The following is a 17,016-nucleotide window of genomic DNA, read 5'->3' as shown; positions in this document are numbered from 1 at the left end:
GCTAGATGATGGTATATCCACTACAAGCTAAAGTATAAAATAAATAAATACAATTTGAAAATTGTGCATGGTCAAATAAAGTGCTTAACTTAATTAAACTTATACTTAAATAAAATAATGAGAGCAAAAGCTTGAATTTCCCATTTTGCTGAGGCTAGACGTAATGAAGAAGAGCTCGACACCACCACCCTCTTCCACTACAGGCAGAAAAATGAAGCCCACAAAGAGGGCCTGGCCAGCAGGTCTAGAGACCCCCTGGGCGTCTATACGCACATTAAAAGATGTTTATTGTTATACTCAGCTGTTGCCGTCAACAACATGAAGCATCTGCCAAGTACATTTCAAAAATGTACAGACCTCTTGCTCAGTGCGACATCTCAAGTGAGAAATTTGGGCTTAGAGATTGCAGCTATTCAGAACAGGGGATTCAAACATGCACTGGGAGTTACAGACAAGCACAGTCTTCATTTTTTGGCAACGTTTCTTTATTTTTATTTGTTTGGTACTAAACCATGGAAAACATTGAAATGAGGTGTGCAGTGTGTCTTTAAATCCCATTTTGATTAAATTAGGTTTAAGCTTAATTACATTTAAGGGGGGACCCTTTTGACCAAATTCCAATTCCTTTAAAAGCCTATATCTTGGACAAGGGAAAAGCTAGAGAGCTAAAAAAAAAAATCTACACACAGCCTCTGGGGGCACGAGGATCCATTGGCATGAGTTTGAAGAAAATTTAAATTTTGGTGATTTTTTTTTTCAGAAAAGGTAAGGGGGGACCCTTAGCCAATTTGCTAATTTTTGGACGAGCCATATCTTAGCCTAGGAAACACACAAAAAGCCAAAAATTCCTACACAACATCCCCATGGCACCAGGATTCTTTGGTTCAAGTTTGGAGCAATTTTAACCAAATTTCAATTCCTTTAAAAGCCCATATCACTTACTTGGTTTAGTGTTTGCAACCAAATGTTATTGCACTTTTGTTCATATTGCAGTACTTTTGAAATAAAAGTGCACAATACACTACTTTTGAATTCATTCTAGCCATAATTTATAGTCATGCTTTGTCAGATGACCTTTGACTGCTTTCACATGGCAGGAGCATCAGTTTGCAGATGAGGGGATGCATCTATGAACGAGGGGGGGAAAATATGTTAGTGTGTCACATTTAAGTTAGGGTTAATGGGATACGTGGTTTTAAACCTATACATGAATACAGGGAAGTAGGTACAGTATGATGTGGTTTATTTCCTGTTTTAAAGACACACCCATTGCCACATTGCTCCTTTTTCCTCAGTGAAATTTATGGACATCTACTTTTGAAAGATGAGAGACAGTTTGCTCATTACATTACACCATCACATTTCTGTTTGTCATCTGCACCAGTTGGGGAAACTGTGTTGCACATGTTCAGTCTTGTTTCCACTGGTCAGACACTTCCTCTACTCCTTCCTTCCTGCCTGCCTTCTCTGTTGGGTGGTTTTTATATTCTACTAGTCATGTAAAATATCTAAAAGGTCTCAGGAAACGGAAAGTGTTTTGAGAGGACTATTAAAAAAAAACAAAAAACAAAAAAACTTGAAATTGTGCAGCTTGGTTTAGTCTGTAAATAATTTGTGGTTTGATTTGTCACATTAAAAAAATACAATAAACTGAATTTCACAAGACATTTATTTAGTATGAACAATTTTACAGGATGCAAGAAACAGAGCCAAGTGTGAAGCAGAAGTCACTGTGATAATAATAAAGCTTGTTTCAGATAAGATGCACATTCAAAATGCACAAAAATGATTGTATTTACATTCCAGTGAATCAACAACCTGCAGCCTGAGGACAGACTCATTAGATCTCAGCTGAGGAGTAACAGGCTGGAGATAATCACTTACAGCAATATGAAAGCCCTGAATAGTTCATTTCAATTTTTACAAACTCAAAAGGTGTTTGCCTGGAGCACAACAGACAAATTAGCATTTCTCTTCAAAACAATGAAGTCAAAAGATGCATACAGGAGATATTTCCAGCGGATTCTATTACTTCATCATTAGCCAATTTTCCACAGCGAGGCCCGACGGAGCAGCCAGGATTTATTACGCCTCTACATTCACCCCCTCCTAAATAGTATCATTTATATGATATACTTCTGCATTTTGCCACCAGCAATAATTTCTCAGCCCGCCAAAGGTAACAAAGTATGCTTTCCATCATCAGATGTTCTCGTCTTATGTAGCTGCGCGGTGAACACTGGCTGTTCATGCGTCGGGTCCAAGAGGAGCCGTTTGTGATACAGCGGCTGTTACAACACAACCAGGAACCCTGGACAAACGCTGGGTTCCTGCACGCCTTCTCATTTGTGGCAAATTTTCAAGACTCCAAGTCATTGTGGCGGTGACATACTGTATGCAGCAGTCTGACACATCTGCATATTATACAAATGCAAAATGACACAGTGTGCAGCCATGCATGCAGAATAAGAACTGTTTTCAAACTTTTGACAACTGTGCAACTCTAGAACTTTAAATAAGTTTCCACACGTTAATAGACTGGTGTAGGAACCCTGCATAGAGCCAGCTTCTCCTCTGGGCGCCATAGACCTCTATTAACCAGGAACTATGGAGGAATCCAGATCAGATTAATAGAATTCAGGCAATCAATGAACAGCTACATTTCAGAAACCACATCAAAACTGCATCAGAAGAGAGTAAATCTGAAGTACAGCAGTCGATGGCAGCCACAGATGGGATCACAGTAAATATCTAATGCTTAAGGATCAATGCCCACACGCTTATTTTCACCTATTCAGCGTTAAAGTACACAAAGAAAGTGAAGAGCATCCCTCAGACTGCTGGCTGACCTCAGCTGTGACTCTCCAACAGACATAAAATGAACAAAGAACATATAGTTGAAGTTGCCATCACTCAGGAGTAGATCATACGACACGCAGCATATTAAATGGTTTGAAATAGCTTTTACATCTGAAATGGCATAAATGACATGGAACAAAGTGTTTTAAAAAGGCCAACTTTATTCACAGGTCATTTCTGCTTGATAAAGAATAATTAAATAAGCATATAATCTCAAAATAACACAAACGTTACATTAAACTTAATTATACATTAAACCAGTACTATAAGTTGAATGAGATGCGTTTGTTACAGATGAACGTCGCCGCTTCCGTCTGTAAACTAGATGCAGACGTATCGAGATAGGACCGACAGGGGGGGATGAAGGACAGCTAATCAGTTTCCTCATACGCGTGATCGGGGACGCACAGTGACAAAGACAGGGACGGACACACAGAGACAGGGACGGACAAACAGAGACAGGGACGGACACACAGAGACACGGGTCGTAGTTCTGAACCCACACAGATTTGACTTGAGCTGAGACGTGATGGAGAGAAAGAGAGGCAGAAAAGCAGCCGACCTCTGCTGCCTCCCTTCCTGTGAACTCTGAGATACGATACGACAGGCGTGTGTGTGTGTGTGTGTGTATGTGGTATCAAACAGCAGAGAGAGGCAGTCAGTCACTTCCTCTTTGAGACAGTTTCCGACGCCCAAGCTGCTTCTCAATGTCCAGCATCACTGTGAGACAGTGTGTGTGTGTGTGTGTGTGTGTGTGTGTGTGTGTGTGTGTGTGTGTCTTCTATTTACAATGTTTTGCATAAAAGGCTGGCAGAGAGATTCTTCCTGACTGAATTTCCTTTTATGCCATTGTGTGTGTGTGTGTGTGTGTGTGTGTGTGTGTGTGTGTGTGCTCTATGGAAGGCTGGATGTGGATGGATACAACAGGCTGAAGCAGGAAGGTTTGCCGGTCGGTCTAGCTGATGAGCTTGTTGGCTCTCTGGTTGGCTTCGTCAATGCGAACCTTGTTCATGTCCGCCTGGAAGACAAAGGAGGACACAGAATGTATGGATGTATTGAATTGAATATTTGATCACCCGGTCCAGGTCATGCATCAGTTCTTCTCATCAGACTCTTACCTTCTCCATGATGCGGTCGACCTGTTTGTTCTGCTTGTCGATCTCACCGCCCATGTCCACCGCCATAGTTTTCAGGTTGTTAATAATGCCGCCGACTGCATCTAGGTTCTCCTCCATCTCATCTTCACGCGCATCATTGGTTATCCTGTTACACACACACACACACACACACACACACACACACACACACACACACACACACACACACACACACACACACACACACACACACACACACACACACACACACACACACACACACACACACACACACACACACACACACACACACACACACACACACACACACACACACACCCCTTTAATCTTCACGCAGGCAGCCACCACCACAGTGTGTCTGACTGAACTCAGTGACCCCCACCTCTTAATGTACGGGCCGGACTGCTGCGGTGCGTTCACTTGCACGGTCTTCCCGTTGCGAGCGCCCGATGGCTGCCTTGAGATGGCGCCTCTGCCTTCGCCGCCGTCCCCTCCTCCGATCCCCCAGGTGCGTTTGTAGCGTGCGTCGTGCTCGATGGACTGCACACTGGGGGGAAAACAACAACACTGGACATCAGAACAGAAGAGGAACGCTTGAGGAGCCTGGTAAAGAGCTCAGAGAACAAAGCTAATGCACCTACAGACGTTCATTAATCATCATGAAGGTCAACACTTTGCCCTACCTTATTTTTTTGTAATCATCAAAGAAGCCTCTCCTCCAATGTGAAAGCATTATAGGGAGATTGTGTCATGTTTAGAACCAGGGAAACACACACACACACACACACACACACACATATAGGCACTGTGACACTTTGGTTGCAGTAAGTGCGCTCACTTTACTTTTTCACCAATTGCTATAAACTGTTTTGGACCATGAAATGCAAATTTGACAGTTAAATTTGTGAATATTGCATTTCCTCTCATGCACACCATCATGGGCCCCTGTTCCTCAACCAAAGTGCCTTATTTCTGTATTCACTCCACTGACATCTCAAAGTAGTGACACAGAGGCACTTAACCCCGTCATAACTCACGCCGTCAAGACCGACACATGAAAATGGTCCTTTTGCCTGTATCCTGGCAACCGCTAATGTCATTTGGAAGATCACATTTCTGCTGTTGACTTGAACCAAGACTAGCAAACTGCAGTTTCGATCTAACCCAGCCCCAAAACAAACATAAATAATAGAGGAGGACACAGGGAAGTAGATGCAGAGTGTGATGAGGTTTCTCTTGAAGCGGTGGTTTGGGGGCATGTGAGGGGGCTGTGATGGATGGAACAGCGTACCTGTCACAGGGGCAGACACACAGGCCGCAGCACTTGGAGAGGTCGGTCAGGTTTTTCTCAGCCTGTCTCATGTCCTGGTTGATCTGGTCCATGCCTTCGTCCACGCGCTTCAGCTGCTCTGAAACACAGCGAGTGGGAAGTGTATTTTATGAAGCGGGGAGTCGGGCTCTGTGTTTAATGTTAAAACTTGTTTATTACCTTTATTCTTTGCCATTTTTAGATTAGATTTAATTAAACTTTAATGATCCCACAGCGGATTGTTAAATTGGGTCAATAACTGGGTCATTGCAGCGGCAAAGAATGAGACAGACAACAACAGAAAAGGAGAACTTGCTGAGGAGAGTAATTACACATGTGCAGGGCTGACACAGCACTTACACATGAAACTACAGGCAGAACAACAAAATAAACCCTTTATACGCAAACACGGAGACAACTGAGTAGTCCTGAGACACAAACAGGAGCAGACACTGGACTTTACCTGAATTAAACAAGAGGAAAGCAAAGAGATGAGTGTGTAAGGTGGTTGTAATGTTGTACAGTCGTATTACCTCCCTGCTGGTCTAACATCACCATGGTGGCGACGCCGGTCTGTTGGCTCTGAAAGCACAAAGGATGACAGCGTTTTGAATCATAGTAAGATTGAATATGAACAGGGTTGCATTCATGTCAATCAGGATAACCACCAATATGTTGATTGACTCTCTCCTTCAGTCAAGTTGTGAGGATGATGAACATTCTTCTATTCTTAATGATATGAAGTAGAACATTTTGAAATAGACTTTTGTAAATGTACTTTTCACTTTTGACATAATTTGTGGTTGTGGTAAGTAAAGGCGTTATGTCATTCGGAGCGACGAAGTGTTGATGTCTCACCTCCTCAGCCATCCGCATCATCCTCCGTGTGCTCTCCAGTGACTGGGGAGGAAGAACAGGAGGCGTTAGTGAATCACAAACGGCGAGGAAGTTTCCCTTCCTCGACATCTTGAACAGGGAGCGAGGACAGAACTGAAAGAAGCGGGCCGGAGCCGACGCCGAGCGCTTTCACTTCTTTTTGGCTCAAACCTCTGCTGCATTCATTCAGAGGCACCTTCAGGTCCAAAGCGCCCCGGCTGCAGATGAAGGAAGAGCTCATCGATAATACGGTGATTGTTTTTGAAATTAGATGGAGTCAAAATCAATGAGCGAGCAGCCTCCTCTAACAGACTGCTCTTTATCACTTTCGCCTCCATCTCTGCTGTTTGTGCTTGTTAAGGAGCTGACAAAATGGACGTAAACTTTCCCGCCCTGGTTAACTGCTCATAAATGCCGACACCTGTCTCCTTACAGCCTTGAATGTTTAGATATTAGCTGATTAGAACAAAAGAGAGAAAGAAAACAAAGGAAACACAATTACCGTTTCAAAAGACAGCATGAGAGAGAGCAAGATGAAGAAGGGGGGGAATGGAAAATGGAAAGATCCACAGGATAAGACGGCGTTCATATCCATGAAGACATGAATAATAGCTGGGACATAATTCAATATCCCCACTAAAGGCTCTGAAGCAGTGAGATCCCATCATCTTGTGTCCACACGTGTCCTGGAAATGGCTGTTACTCAACTCCTGTGGCTGTAATTATTTACATCGGTGTCTGAATTACTGTTTCTCTATACGCTGCTGTTCCAGTAGAGCTGGTCGATAGATCAATACGACATAGATACTGTGACACACACGCCATAGCATCAGGCACTTTGGTTATGGCATCACGGTGCTGCGGCTTAGGTTTGGGTGTTCCTGGTGGTGAAGGCTGCACTATGTTGTGATTTTGTGCGTCCTTTCTACAAGATTAAATATTAAAGTCTGACTGAAATAGCAATCATGTCTGTAAACTGCATTATTTAGCCCCGAAATCAAACCTCGGCTCTGAGTCTGGGCCTGAACTCTCCCTGATCAGATGATTGCGGTGAGTAAGGGCGGCACAAAAGGCGACGGTCAAACACGGAACAGACAGAACAGGCTCAGACGTAAAGTGATGACGGCATAAATGGAATGCAGTCGGTTCAGGTGAGTTCCGCCATTGTGCCTCTATAAATAGCAGGTTCCTTCTAAAGAACGCAGAGGATTCAAAGGAGCGAGGGGCAGAAAGGACTCTGCTGTAACGTCGCTAATGAACTGTTAGCGGCAGCGAGCGGGGACCAGATTCCTCGTCCTCTCGGTTATGTTTGCTCTGAATACATTAATCACCGAGCTGAGAGAAAGAGAGAGAGAGAGAGAAACACACACACACACACACACACACACACACACACACACACACACACACACACACACACACACACACACACACACACACACACACACACACACACACACACACACACACACACACACACAGGTTTCTGCTGACTCACCCAGAACATCACTTGGGTGGATAAACTTCACATTATGTCTCCTAAAATTCTTGAACTTGGCTAATTAAGACGGGAATTGCGGCCTTTGCCAAATGTTGCAGATTGTGGCGACGGGGCTGTGGAATATTCATTATGATTGTTATCATTTGGCGTGGTGTGAACATGGCGCTGGCAGGTGAGCCACCAAAACACCTGTGGAGGCTTTTAGTAATGTGCAATGATCCAGGGGGACTGGGAAGACAGCCATGAACTAACTTTGATGGTAACTTGAAGACTGAGTTTGATTCTGGTCTTGACTAAAGGTTCAAAGGTCCCGTCCCCCTTTTGTTTCCCCTGCCATGCTTTGAGTGTTCTGCGTCTGCGTGGTTACCCAGAGCCTGGGCGGCAGGCAGCATTAGGGAGGACCCTCCCACGCCCTGACCCTTCTGTGATCTTCTAAACGCAGCGCACGAGTGAGACATCAGTCAAGCAGGCGACGGCGGCGGCAGAGAGAGAGAAAGAGAAGATCAGGCGTTAGTCAACACAGAGGAAGAGGAACACACAGTTAGCACAATCAAAATAGCAGGTAAGTGAAGCACACAGCTGATATCCCAGCTAGAGGAAGTTCATTTGTCTCCATTTGAATCACATGGCTGATCACGATGCCCTGGGGTGCTGATTAAACAATTATCTCCTTGATAATAAACCTCTTAGATATAGCTGACAACATTCAAACTGTCAAAACCACAGAGGGCTCCGGGAGCCGTCAGGATAAATTAGGCGTAAAGCCTCGTACGCTTCCTATAAACGCCTTGCTTCATAATCAACTGTGAATCTAATTACACTCCTGCTCCTTCCATGTAACACAACAGTAACATACAGTATGTGTGTGCGTGTGTGTGTTTGTGTACACACATCTGTTCCTTTTACTGTTCGCCTGCAGATTTTCCTTGACAGCGTTTCTTCCATTCTGCTTCATTAACACAACTAAAGCACGATGGTTTTCACATACAATGAAAATCTTTCAAAGAGTCCGGATGCATCGATTACATGAAGAAGCGTGCATACAAATAACTACCCACACTGCCGTACTGTCAGGGTTAGGACTTTTGATATTAATGAAGTAGAAGGCTTTGTATTCTCAGCTCCTCAAGTGTTTGTGTGGGAGTTTATGTTGAGCAATTCTGGTTTTGCATCAGAGACAAATGTGTTGCTGCGCCTGCTCCAGAGCTGCTTGTGTATAATTAGCATCTGTGCATTAGTCATTTTGACAAGAAGTTTCTCTCCCACTGAGAAGGAGAACTAGAGGCAGAGAGAGAGAGAGAGTGAGAATTTTGTGTGGGTGTGTGTGAGTGTGTGTGAGTGTGTGTGTGTCCGGACCTCGTCGGTCACTTCGTTAGCCCTCATGGTGATCTGTTCCACAGTCATGTCCGCCATGTTACTGCTGTCCTGTTTGGAGTTTCCTCCTGAGGCACCGAGCTCGATTTTCTTCGGCCTGGGAGAGAAGAAGGACGGCGACATCATTACATCACAACACAGCACAACCGTAAAAGGAGCAAGATCCAAAACAGTGCTTTCCAAAGAGTCAAATTAATTACATCTGACAGGAAAATAATGTCATTTCCATATTCCATTAATGCGTCAAATCTCTTCTTTCCTCCAATCAGCCAATTTATTGTTGAGGGAATAATATATGAGAAAATAATAAGCATGCTTATTTTCCCAGAGCAGAGATTCAAACACTTATTCAGGAAAAAAAGAAAACAGTCCAAACACCCAAAAGGTGATAAGAAACATGTTTATTCATACAATTCTGCAGTCTGAACCTCTGCGTCGCACACTGTTGTCTTATTTATGCCCCCTTTAAAAGCCGGCAGCCAGGCTAACTTATGTTAACAGTCACACACACCGGGATGGAAGAAGATGCAAAACCTACACAAATGACTCGTTTCTGGTCCCAGAAGGCATCTAAACGCACGCACACACACACACGTACACACACACACACACACGCAGGTTTTGGGCACATCCTTGTTGGTACTGAGCGTAGCGGCTGGTGGCGCGCAGAATGTATGCAAACGATGCAGAAATGGTGACAAGGGGCCCTGAGTCAGGAGATTCAACGCTGGTAAGTGTCAGAAGTGGAATATCATTACTCTGGTTTATGAGGCTATAGTGGGGGGGGGGGGGGAGACTAATTATACTGAGGTATGGCTCTTGTAAGAAACTGGGCCCGGGCGGTTATGCTTGTTAAGAGGATCACTCCGGAAAAAGTTACCGACAGATATTGTGGAGGTTTTTTTGTGGAGAGGTGGAGAAATCCATCTGTTGGACGTGAAGGCAAATCAGGGGGAAATGTTCCACCTTAGCAGAGGTTTGGGCTTTTCCCTTCACGGTGGCGTTAGAGCGAATGAACACACAAAAAGCAACAATCTTATCTTATCCACTATACAATCAGATTTGTTGTGCACAAATACTGCGTCTCTTGATAGAAACAGTAATCATCCCTAAAATATCATCGCATTCTATGATTTATAGGCGTAATTGTGTGTTTACACTCTATTCATACAAGTGTCAGTGTGTTAGATGATATGGCAGAGTGATTAATCCAACTGACATAAATATTTGACTATTTATGCAACAACTTTATGGCTTAAAGGCTTTACAGTTATTTTTATTGTCATATAAAAGGTCAAATCAGTAGAGATCCATTTAATCAATGAGAAGGAGAAGTATTTGTATGTTCCCTTCATAAATGAATGAAACAAGGAACTGGTGTCGGTGTCGATTGATTTGCAGATCAAACACACAAAACAAAGTGGATGTGAGAAGCGACGGCACATTGAAAGCAGCGGTCTAAAGGCTGCTTCAGAAAAGGCAACGTAAGCTCAAAAAGAAACCTCGTAAAACAAAAAATTTAGCTCATATTGTGCAAACTCAGTGAGTTAAATATAAACGTGGAGCGCTGGACTTTACTCCATGTCCAACATTTTGGATTAAAACATTTAGGACAGTGTTTTATTCCCCTTTCATTCTCTTCCTCTCCAGCTTTTGTCTTTTCCTCTGTTCCAATGAGGTTTTCCTGTTGTTGCAATAACCCCTGATCTTCACATTCTGTTTGGAACCTGCAGTGGCTTCATGTCCTGATAAGAGTAACAGGGGAGAATGGATCGTCTACTTAGCAGACGGTTCCCATGATTTAATGTTGTTGACTCTGCAGTTTTTTCCGGAAGGGTCTACTTAGTTCACACAGGCCTGACTGCTTTTACTGATTTATTCCTGGCTTTCCCAGGCACTGAATAAAGCTGGATCAGTACTGAAGCCAGACAGACACTGGGTTCTTGATGTTATACCAACTATAAAATGAATAATTAATAAAGAAAAACAACAGGTTAGATAAAGATAAAACCCTGCCCAACATTTATTTAGTTCAGTCTCTTTCTGCACCTGTCACTTAATCACACAGATGATGTCCTTTTCTGTCAGGACACACAGATAGGGAATGAAAACGTAAACACTAACAGATCGCTTACATGTCCCGGTATAGCAGACATGACACACAGACCAGGATATTGATTAAATCTCACATATTTTTGGGTTCCTGTGCAATTTGAGCCGATCATCGCCTTACCATACAGTTCAAGAGGCTGACACCAACTCGTACGTGATAGTATAATGATTCATAAAAAGTTTAAAAAGGCCCTACCCATTCATGTTGGCTTGGCTGTGGTTTCTTCCCTGAAGCAAAATTTAATCTGAAACACAACTGCTTCTACGGGGACACATTTCCCGTTCTTCAGCCCAAACCTGTTCCCCCAGGTAGGAGTGCAGCAAAAGTTAACGTCTTGGCTTATTCCCATGTTATCCACTTGTTCCTTTCCTCTACCTCATGCTCTTCACACTCTGGTGCATTCGGAATTTCCAGATTTCCATTCATGTCTTTGCTCTGGGCTTTTGTTTAGCTTGTACTCAATGATGGAAACACTTATGGGGCTAGTTTCTGAATTGTGAAACGTGTTCAGTGGGGGATGACTGGCCATGTGTACACAAACAAGCCACAGGAGGGAGAATGACATCATCAGGAACAGGCAAAACACCAAACCACGTCCCACGTTTCTCCAGATCATGACTTCAATCGCTGTTATTAACTATATATTACGGTAAAGAAGACCTGTTTAAAGTGTTTCTGTAGCAACTCTAAACATTAATGAACGATCAGGGAAAATGTGATTCGAGCAGAAGCAGGTCACTTGATAAACAGGTGACGTTAAGCTGAACGACTCACTTCAACACCGCTCCACACCCAAAACACAAGGTTACAATCATAAAGTACGAAATAACTTGTTAAAAACTGAATTAAAAGGCAAATTAAAACAGCTAATAGCGCCAGAACCTCAGTTAAAGCCGGATATCGTTGTCTTACATTGTTAAGAAAGTTGCAGTAGTTGTATCCGGGTATCTCGTTCACTCGGTTGTTAGCTCATGCGCTAGCTCGATAGTTAGCTAGTTCCGCTTTCAACAGAGCCAAGTTCCAGTCCGACAAATATGTCGGTGTGAATCGAGGTTGGTTGTTATCAAAGTAGTCAGTACTTACAGGTTATCCTCCTCTGCTGAAGAATAGCCTCCAGCTCCTCCTCCTTCTTCTTCTTCTTTGCGCTTTGTGAACTTGGCAGCAGCAGCAACTTCTGGATTCCTTCAGTGAGTCCACCGCCTGAACTACGTCGAGTGGTGCCTTTACGTGATGTCGGAAATGTCACACGTCGGTGGCAGGGCATGTTGAGTTGAAGTCAATATAAACAAGGGACACTATTTTCTTCGGTATCGTGGGGAAAACACGCGTATTAATTGAAAACGCTGTAAATATACATGATTATGGAAAGCTTTAGCTCTTAATGCCCTAAAGTACACATTTCAAATTAATTGCTTTTTTATCTTTACTTTTCGTGGAATTTTATTCCTCAAACTCATTTCCATCTATTGTTGATCCCAGACTCAGTAATATGTGATGATAACTCATCCTCATCCAGAGTTGAGGGCGAATTTGCTCAGAATTTTTTTTTTGCATTTTTAGATTTGATGCGTTTGCTTACTGCCAAAATGGTGCTTAGCCTTTTTTTATTGGACTCCATTTGTTATCTTTAAACAAATAACAGCTCTTTAACGATGCTTTCAGCCAGACATTACATGTGGACTTTCTGCCATATCATACTGGAGGAAAGTTGCTGGTAGTAAGCTTTTATTATTTCCTCTTTATTTATTCATAGGTTCCAACTAAAATGTGTTTTATTATGACAGGAACTCTTACACAGTCTTATTAAATTGCACATGAGAAAAACAAAGTTGTTCTGAATTGATGATAGATGACATTATATTACATTTAATTTGTAACTGAATATATTACAAGTGCTGTAACATCTGTAGCCTTTGGATTATTTTATATTTTCATCTTTCATAAAGTATGATTTACAGTATTTGTACTTCATTTTAATCTTTCCCTCAGGCTTGCTTTCTATGTTTAGATACAACATCTGTGTGATTGTTGTTTAGTTGCTGAATGTTTGTTATCTATAATGAATCTATAATGACTTCTTAAAGTTAAGTTCTTCACTCTACAAAGTTCGACAGGGTGAATGAGTAAAAAAAAGATGTTATTGCTTAATGTTCTCAGTTACACAAATAGCATGATGGTGTTTTTCTATTCTGTTTTTTTTTAAAAACAATTACTTTTTGTACAGTCGATTAGTTAAAGGTAGGTAGGTAGGTAAAATTTCAATTAAATTTGAAATGCGTCTGATTAATTCATCTGCTGTTGCGGAGCGCTGCGTGACTTAATCGATTAACTTTTAATTTATTTTCATCAAACAACCCAATTTTAATATATTTTTGTGCAGCCGAACCGGGTCCAAACACACTATTTAAGGCTGTCGTGCAGGGAAGCAGGAGCCTTTGAAAGCAGCAGTTGCTGGTGCATGTCCTGTCATATGACTCCAGAGGAAAAGAGGCGCTGCGCCTTCTCCCCACATGAGTGCAGCATTTACCCTTCACCCGGACCTCCCCACCCCACCCCCACCCCTCACTATTTTACATGAAGACACACTGCTGGATATTTTTCATAGTGTGTCTGAGAGATGCTCTGAAATTCGAGCCTCTAGCCTTGGATCTGCTGTGTAATTCCCCAAGTTTTATGGTTTAAACCACAAAAGCCTGTTCAAGGTGACTGCAAAGACACTAGGCAGAGTGCCAGACACCATATCAACTGACAACGTCTAAGAGGCTAGTGTGTTTTTCTTTCCTAACTGCATTATTTTCCCCTGTTGGGTCACCTACAGCTAAACACCTACAAGCAGAACATTTCGTTACAGCTCCAAATTGCACAAGGGACACTCCAGAGCTGCCCTCAATGAACTGCAGCGCCTCAACGCTGCCCAGCTCTCTCTACCCATGTATCTTTAATACAGTCTACATAGCATGCATTATTCAGGAATAACACAAGGTCCATCTGGACCGTGTGTGTGTGTGTGTGTGTGTGTAGGTGTCTATGCATGGGTAAATGGTCCACAGTTAACTTTCCTGACGTGCCATTTCACCATTTCACGCCACATCCAACAGTCCTTGAAGAGCTGAGAATTAGAATTTCCACTGTAATTACAAGTAAGGTAAAAAATGTGTGGGTGTATTAAACAATGTGTGTGTGTTTGTGTGTGAAAGTAAGAGCGGGAAGAAAGGAGAGAGAAAGAGAGAGAGATTTAGTGAATGTGTAATAGTGGCTACAGATGGCACGTTCAGGATCAAGCTCTTTCATCATGCTGTTCCTCATTAATAGAGTCGGGAGCAATGTCCTAATTCCTTAATTCCTAAATCATGCCAGTTAGTTGAATAAGAGGAGACAAAAGTGCAAGAGAGAGAGAGCAGAGAATGAAGAAGCCCCATCGCCTGATAGTGTGTTCTGAACAACAGAGGGGGAGACAAAGAGGCAGGGAGAAAGAAAAAAAGTGGGGAGAGGGGTCGCCATCTGTACTTTCTGGCTTTCCTTTTTCGCTGTTGCCAAAACAAACATCATAAAGTCCAAATTTATCCTCACCGATAATTGTCACACAGAGTACACCAGCCAATGAAAATAGCAGAATTAATCAAATGATTGGTTCGAGCTGGACCAGAACACAAAGGGATATGTTGCGAGTGTGTGTGCGCGTGTGTGTTTGTCAGCAACATATCCCAGATCACTTGTTTCTCATGATTTCATCGAATACATCTGTTCACATTTGGCTCCCTTCCAGTTCCTCTACACATCCATCTCTGCTCTCACAAGGGCTGAGACATGGGAAACTTAGAGGCTCTGAATGATCGGGCTTCATTTCACGTTAGGCTAATTCTGTTGGTACCCGATAGCTCCTAGGCCAAAGAATTGGCTGACCACGCATGCATCTCAATATTCGGAGATAATTCCATTCCCTCGTCTCCCTCCGCTGGAATCTTCTTTTTCTCCGTTTGAATTGAGCTCTCATATGAAGCAATTTGATGGAAACCCGAGACATCGATAGCCATTAGCTCGCTTTCCACAGGCGGGCCAAACATGGCAAGCCAAGGCTCATCTATTATTCATGTGCCTCAGCTTTCCCCCCCCCCTCAAAAAACCCCCAACATTTCTGGTATTCTTTTTGAATCACGCTGCCAAAAGAGACGAATCAGTGGGGCGGAGGTTTCAGATAACGCTTTTTAAACAACGCTGATAAATGTTTCAAGCTAATCCTGCTCCTTACAAGCCCCATAGGGGGAAAGTGTCTAATGTTTATCCGTCTATTCCAAAGAGGGGAGGACACATTTCATATTCACGTTTTAGACATTCAGCCTTTAGGCATTTAGCCAAGGTAAACTGAGCCAACAAGAAAAGGTCCCATGCCTTTCTCAAGGACACGTCCACAGGTCAGAGCGGCTGTTGGTGGACACGCTGGCTGTGTCGGGGGATCAAACCTGTTAGCTTTCGGTTACGGCGCAACGCTGGTCCACCGGGCGTGATGGAAACCAGAGAGGAAAGGTTATCGTTGTACTCAGCCGCTTTGTTGTCAGCGATTCAGATTGGCTGTCGCGTCGCTGAGGGAGAAACAGCGGAAGATCTGAGCGAATCTGAATAATTTCATGCTTTGACTGGCAGAGCTCAGTGCTCGCTGTCCCGAGAGTTTGATGGCGAGGAAAGATAGACGGTGCAAGATAAAGAACCCAGGTACACACAAATACAATCATCTACCTTTGAATCAAAATAAATCAATCAGATTAATAATAATTCACTGAAGAAATCCAATTTGAGTAGACAAAAAGACAATCTTTATTTGTGTGTTTCTCTCCTTGCTCTGACTTATGTGTTTACGTTTGACTTGCCGACTTAATGACTGAGGTCAGCTTCCACAAAAACACCACAACAGAAAAGGAGACAAACTCATACATGACACTCAGACCTGGAGGCATCCTACCGCTACCGACCATGGATCACAAACCAGAGAAGAAGAACGATAAAAGGACAGCATCAGTGGAATAAAAGAAGAGAAGACATTTTTTTTAATCTTCCACAGGCTATACACCCCCCATCACTGCGTCCCACACAGGAGTAATTAACAGTGATTGTAAATGCTACAAAAATAAGATGAAACGGGAAATGCGAGCGCCTCCCCACGTGTTTCCCTGGTGTGTGTTCATGTCTTTGTACATGTGTGTATCTGAGTGTATGTGCATGCACGGTTCTGTCTGCATACATGTGTTCTTTTCTACATGTGTGCATATTGTATCTGTACATGGGCGCTTGGTGTATGCATGTATGTGTGCATGTGTGTGTTCACAGTGCTTACTCGTTATGCTCTCTACCCAACATTAAAGACCTCTCAGTCCCCTGATACACACACACTTCCTCCCCTTCTCCTCCTCCTCATCTTCCTTTCCCTTTCATATCCAAGAATGCTCTGTGTCTGTATGTGTGTGTGTGTGTGTGTGTGTTTGTGTGTGTGTGTGTGTGTGTGTGTGTGAGTGTGTGCACACGCGCAGGTGTATGCCGCTGTGATGCTACCACGCGCTTGCTTCTTTTGCCACAGTCCAGGCGCCTCCCTCATCAGTTTAACCCTCAGATCCTGGACCGGCTTCGGTCAGTGTTTATGTCCGTAGCGATCTGGTCTGGGCCCTGAGTCCTGTCCTCCAGTCAGTTTCATCCTGCGGGTCCATTTATCTCCCGGCTCAAACTAATCCATCAACCACCAAAAGTCAGACATGAGGGACCGTGTGAGGAGAGAGGTTGAATTCCCCTCTGATGTTTGATAAGTCTCAGGGAGAGCAAGAGCGCGTGGTAGTCAGGTGTTTCCGATTTTCCCCCATGAAAAAATATATCATCATTA

At 43.2% G+C, this 17,016-nt stretch overlaps 1 protein-coding gene across 3 annotated transcripts; it reads right to left on the bottom strand.

Annotated features, from left to right (window-relative positions):
- Positions 1-1,651: 1,651 nt before the first annotated feature.
- Positions 1,652-12,381, bottom strand: snap23.1 (synaptosome associated protein 23.1). Of its 3 annotated transcripts, none has more exons than XM_076157547.1 (8): positions 12,234-12,381; positions 9,020-9,134; positions 6,145-6,186; positions 5,820-5,868; positions 5,269-5,386; positions 4,360-4,524; positions 3,978-4,122; positions 1,652-3,877 (listed from the first exon to the last, which is right to left on the bottom strand). In XM_076157547.1, the coding sequence occupies exons 2-8, from the start codon at positions 9,074-9,076 to the stop codon at positions 3,815-3,817; spliced, it is 639 nt and encodes a 212-aa protein (XP_076013662.1). In that variant the 5' UTR covers positions 9,077-9,134; positions 12,234-12,381; the 3' UTR covers positions 1,652-3,814. The 3 variants fall into 3 exon arrangements, with proteins under 3 accessions (XP_076013662.1, XP_076013661.1, XP_076013660.1); XM_076157546.1 differs by lacking the exon at positions 12,234-12,381 and adding an exon at positions 12,063-12,223; XM_076157545.1 differs by lacking the exon at positions 12,234-12,381 and adding an exon at positions 11,346-11,437.
- Between the last annotated feature and the right edge of the window lie 4,635 nt (positions 12,382-17,016).

The sequence above is a fragment of the Genypterus blacodes genome, unplaced genomic scaffold, assembly GCF_046128005.1.
Source record: "Genypterus blacodes isolate CSIRO-AG114 ecotype Tasmania unplaced genomic scaffold, CSIRO-AGI_Gbla_v1 ptg000073l_1, whole genome shotgun sequence".
NCBI classification, from domain to species: Eukaryota; Metazoa; Chordata; class Actinopteri; order Ophidiiformes; family Ophidiidae; genus Genypterus; species Genypterus blacodes.
Note: the sequence above shows the minus strand (reverse complement) of the source record. Positions and strands in the feature narration are given on the sequence as shown.

Excerpts from the sequence above, each read along its gene's own strand:
- snap23.1 (XM_076157545.1), bottom strand. Across the intron at positions 6,187-9,019 it reads CTAACGAAGTGACCGACGAG|TCACTGGAGAGCACACGGAG; the intron begins GTCCGGACACAC and ends CTTCCTCCCCAG. Across the intron at positions 3,878-3,977 it reads TCGACCGCATCATGGAGAAG|GCGGACATGAACAAGGTTCG; the intron begins GTAAGAGTCTGA and ends TTTGTCTTCCAG.